This window comes from Cebus imitator, unplaced genomic scaffold (genome assembly GCF_001604975.1).
Source record: "Cebus imitator isolate Cc_AM_T3 unplaced genomic scaffold, Cebus_imitator-1.0 Scaffold228, whole genome shotgun sequence".
NCBI lineage: Eukaryota > Metazoa > Chordata > Mammalia > Primates > Cebidae > Cebus > Cebus imitator.
In genome coordinates this window covers 2,123,599-2,128,622 of record NW_016107543.1, presented here as the reverse complement: position 1 = coordinate 2,128,622, position 5,024 = coordinate 2,123,599, and the positions used below count along the sequence as shown (strand labels likewise).

Sequence of the window (5,024 nt, the reverse complement as noted above, 5' to 3'; positions counted from 1 at the left end):
CATGTTGACCAGGATGGTCTCGATCTCTTGACCTCGTGATCCACCTGCCTCGGCCTCCCAAAGTGCTGGGATTACAGGCGTGAGCCACCGCGCCCGGCCTAGAGGTGACTTTTAAGCTGAGACCTGAATGAAGAGATGGAGACAGCCATGGGGAGACAGCCCTGGGGAAACCTGGGGGACAAGACTTCCAGGCAGAAATCATTGACTTGCTCTGACCTTCAACTTCTTATCTGTAAGGAGGAGGATCATCATACCTCCCAGAGTTTCTGTAGAGTAAATGACACAATTCAGTCCACAAATCTTTCTGGAGGTGCTCTCCTTTGTGCCAGGTACTGTTCTGGGCACTGGAGAAACAGCAGTGAGCAGAACAGACAAAAACCAGTAGTGGAGGCAGAAGATAAACAAGAAAAATATATAATCAGTTAGAAAATGACGGCCAGGCATGGCAGCTCATACCTGTAATCCCAGCACTTTGGGAAGTGGAGGTGGGTGGATGACCTGAGGTTGGGAGTTTGAGACCAGCCTGACCAACAGGGAGAAACTCCATCTCTACTAAAAATACAAAAATTAGCTGGGCATGGTGGTACATGCCTGTAATCCCAGCTACTTGGGAGGCTGAGGCAGGAGAATCGCTTGAACCCTGGAGGTGGAGGTTGTGGTGAGCCAAGATTGCACCATTGCACTCCAGCCTGGGCAACAAGAATGAAACTCTGTCTCAAAAAGAAAAGAAAAAAGAAAATGATAAATGGCTTGAGCCCAGGAGTTTGAGAACAGCCTGGACAACAGAGCGAGACTCTGTCTTTACAACAAACAAACAAACAAAAAAACCAAGAAGCCGGGTGTGGTGGGACATACCTGTAGTCCCAGCTACTCAGGAGGTTGAGGCAGGAGAATCACTTAGCCCAGGAGTTCCAGGCTGCAGTGAGCTCCGGTCATGTTGCTGCAGTCCGGTCTGGGTGACAGAGCAAGATCCTGTCTTGATAAATGGGAAGAGGAATAAAGAGTAAGAAACAGAAATTGGGCCGGCATGGTAGTTCATGCCTGTAATTCTAGCGACTGGAGAGTCTGAGGCAGGAGGATAGCTTGAGGCCAGGAGTTGGAGTCCAGCCTGGGCAACGTATCCAGACCCCATTTCCAAAAGCAAAAACAAAGAAAAGGCAGATTGGAAGTGTGTGGAGGGAATGCTGCAATTGTAGGTAAGTTATCTGACAAGGGGCACTGAGCAGCTAGCTACTGAGTAATCACCTGAGGGTTTGAAGGAGCTGGGCCATGCAGAAAGGGCCTTACATCAGGCCTGGAAAATTCCCTTTCCTCTTAACGTGTCAAGTAGAATCATGGCAGGCTGGGCACCCAGCTACCTCTTTTTTTGAGGCAGGGTCTCACTCTGATGCCCCCAGGCTGGAGTACAGTTGTGCAAACATGGCTCACTGCAGCTTCAACCTCCTGGGCTCAAGCGATCCTCTGACCTCAGCCTCCCTAATAGCTAGGACTACGGGTGCACACCACTATGCCCAGCTAATATTTGCACTTTTTGTAGAGACAAGGTTTGCCATGTTGCCCATGGCTGGTCTCAAACTCCTAGGCTCAAGCGATTCTCCTGCCTCGGCCTCCCAAAGTGTTGGGCTTACAGGAATGAGGTACTGCACCTTGCCCAGTCATCTTTTTGAAGAAGGGGAGACACGTTTCTAGCAGTATCCTTGCCACCCCTTGGGTCAGGAGAACCCTCTCCCACAACCCACAGTCAGTTCAATTAAATCGGCATTTTCTTTCTTTCTTTTTTTTTTTTGAGACAGAATTTTGCTCTTGTTGTCCAAGCTGGAGTTCAATGATGCGATCTTGGCTCACGGCAACTTCTACCTCCTGGGTTCAAGCAATTCTCCTGCTTCAGCCTCCCAAGTAGCTGGGATTACAGGCATGTGCCACCATGTCTAGCCAATTTTTGTATTTTTAGTAGAGATGGGGTCTCACCATGTTGGTCAGGCTGGTCTCAAACCCCCGACCTCGGGTGATCTGCTCGCCTTGACCTTCCAAAGTGCTGGCATTGCAGGCATGAGCCCCTACTCCCGGCCCATGTCTGCTTTTTCACCACTAACTCCAGAGCCTCGCACAGTACCTGATGCAAAGCAGGTACTCAAGTTAATTTGTCTCTGTTAATTGAATGACTGGATGTAACTTAGGTTCCTGCATCCAGTCCGCTCTGGGTGCTGGGGACTTGAAGACTGTCATTCTCTTGGGATATGCTGATTCTTCCTGTTCTTCCCTCCCTTCAGGCTGCAAGCCAGGCTCCAATGGATCTCAGGCCATGGCTAACTGATGTCCCAGCCTGAAGCCAACCAGAAACTTTGGGGTTTTGCATGGCCCATATGGGTGGAAAACCAAGTGGTTATTTATTACTTTTCTATGGTTCTCTGGTGGGAGCAGCGGCTGCTATGGACAGTGAGATTGACACCATCCTCCCAACTCGTTGCTGAAAAGCTGAACTGCATACCCTGGATTCCTGCAGATAGCACAGCAGAATAAGCTGCCCCTCACGCCATGGCCTCAGGCATCCTTTTTGGAGACATCAGGGAAATGCCATTGCAGAATTAGTAAGTGGAACCCTCTCCTCTCCTCAGCCCTCAGCGTCTCTATAGGAAAAATATGTGTGTGTTAGGAGGCAGATTAAGAGACCCCTGAGGCCGGGTGCAATGGCTCATGCCTGTAATCCCAGCACTTTGGGAGGCTGAGGTAGGTGGATCACTTGAGGTAAGGAGTTCGAGACCAGCCTGGCCAAGATAGTGAAACCCAGTCTCTACTAAAAATACCAAAAATTAGCGGGGCATGGTGGCACATGCCTGTAGTCCCAGCTATTTGGGAGGCTGAGGTAGGAGAATCACTTGAATCTGGAGGCAGAGGCTGCAGTGAGCAGAGATCGCACCACTGCACTTCAGCCTGGGCAATGAGAGTGAAACTCTGTCTTGGAAAAAAAAAAAGAGACCCATGGAATTGCTCTTCATTTCCTCAAACACACCCACACCATCAGGCTTTTTGGCCCCTCAGCCATTTTTTGTCCCATTCCCTTTGGGCAAAGGAGATTCCAGAGGGTGAAGGAGGTGGGCTTGAGAAGAGGAGGGCAGAGGCAAAAACTGGAAGGGGAAACAGAGGAGGACAGGACGTCCCAGAAAGGAACAGCCCTGTGCACTGCAGGGATTCCACTCTCGTCTTCCCATTTCCTCGGGGGTGCTGGCTTTGGTCACAGCTCTTGGACTTTCAGCCACTCCATAGCATCCCCCTCACTTCTAGTGTCCTTCCAATGTGAATCCCACTTCTTCCAAATATGCCGGATTCCTACAGGGGCTGCTTATTTTGTTTCTTTGTGTAATGATTTATAAAAATTGTATTAGGATTTTTATAAAGCTGTAATACATGCTATTTTCTCAAGACACAAAAAAGAAAAAAAAAAGTTGTAATAAATGCTACTGAAAACTGCCCACCTCTTAGTTCTGCCTTCTCCTCTGCCTGTTCCTCAAACCGCCTTTTGGTCTGATGAGAAGGGGAGGAGTTATCCTGGCGTTGGAAAAGCCCAGGAGACAAGATGGAGATGCGGTCTCTTCATCTGTACATCACTAGATCTGGGACGGTCCTGGGAACAGTCCTTTTCCCAAGCCAGTCAGTGGACATCTGGGGAGTGTCTGGGCATAGATGTAGAGGACCCAGGATTCCTTAATCTAGTGGTTTTTTCCTAAAGAGTGCCTGTGGAGGAAGAACTCGGGAGTTCTAGCCATTCCCACTGTATTTTGTGCTTTAAAAAAATCGGTATCTTGACGCAACCTTCAGATTAAAACTTTAAGGGAAAGTGGGCTGGGCACGGTGGCTCATGTCTGTAATCCCAGCACTTTGGGAGGCCGAGGTGAGTGGATCACTTGAGGCCAGGAGTTCGAGACCAGCCTGGCCAACATGGAGAAACTCCGTCTCTACTAAAGCACAAAAAATTACCTGGGCATAGCAGCTGCTGCCTTTAATCCCATCTACTCAGGGGCTGAGGCAGGAATATTGCTTGAACCTGGGAGGCGGAGGTTGAGGTGAGCCGAGATCGCGCCACTGCACTCCAGCCTGGGCAACAAGAGCAAAACTCTGTCTCTAAAAATAAAAATGAAAATAGCAAAAGGGAGGCTGAATACCACACCCCTATCCCACAGAAACTTACGTTAACAGTACGGCGTGATGGGGGGATAGCTCGGTGTTTTTTGACTGCAGATCAAGAGGTCCCCAGTTCAAATTCGGGTGCCCCCTCTGCTCTTTGGAGTTCTCGCGTTTTGTTAGTCTCCGGAGGTCCCCTAAAGAGTTCCCGCACAGATGGAAAGGGAGGGAGTCGCAGGCCTTGCCACCCTCTTTTCCTTTGCAGGCGAGTGAAAATGGAGTCCTGGCCCGTACCAGTGGCTCAGCCTGTGTGTATATCCAAGGGTGGAATGCAGTGCAGTGAGAGCGAGGAGCTCCGGGCTGACCCTTGGAACACGGTGCGGGTGGCCCAACCTCGCAATGGCCGGGCGGAGGCGGCGCACCCCCAGGTCGGCCTGGCCAGTGACCGTGACGGCTCTTCCATCGCTGGAGGGAGGCTGAGTTTCTAAGGGCTGGGCTGGGAAGACAGGCCCGGAGAAGCCGCGTGAGCACGTGGCAAGGGGGCTCCTGCAGGGCAGGAGAGTGGGACGCCCCGAAGTGAGAGATTTCGAGACTCCTTCCACACCCCAGGAATACATTTTCTTGCACCGTCAGTGGGAATCTTCAGCTCAGAGCTTCAGGAAACAATCCCTGATTCCAAGTAAGTGGATTTTCTGGGAGTTGTATTTTTTCCACCTCTCGTAAACGTCCCACCCAACTTTCCACTTCCCTTCGGGAGCAGCATACCACGCCTGCGCAGCAGTAACACTAAGGGACTGCCTGCGTTGCGTTGTCGGTAGAGGGGGTATAGCTCAGTGGTAGAGCATTTGACTGCAGATCAAGAGGTCCCCGGTTCAAATCCGGGTGCCCCCTTTACTAGGTTTTTT

General features: G+C 50.6%; 1 protein-coding gene and 1 non-coding gene across 2 annotated transcripts in view; both read left to right on the top strand.

The window, feature by feature from the left end:
- Positions 1-2,751, top strand: part of ARL5C (ADP ribosylation factor like GTPase 5C) — a 16,741-nt gene extending 13,990 nt beyond the window's left edge. The window contains exon 8 of the mRNA XM_017497263.2: positions 2,422-2,751. Coding sequence (XP_017352752.2) covers positions 2,422-2,520 — 99 coding nt within the window. The 3' untranslated portion in view covers positions 2,521-2,751. The remainder of the gene's footprint in view (positions 1-2,421) is intronic.
- Positions 2,752-4,938: 2,187 nt separating this feature from the next.
- On the top strand, positions 4,939-5,010 carry TRNAC-GCA. Its single transcript has one exon. It is a non-coding gene; the product is annotated as a tRNA-Cys (tRNA).
- Positions 5,011-5,024: the final 14 nt, after the last annotated feature.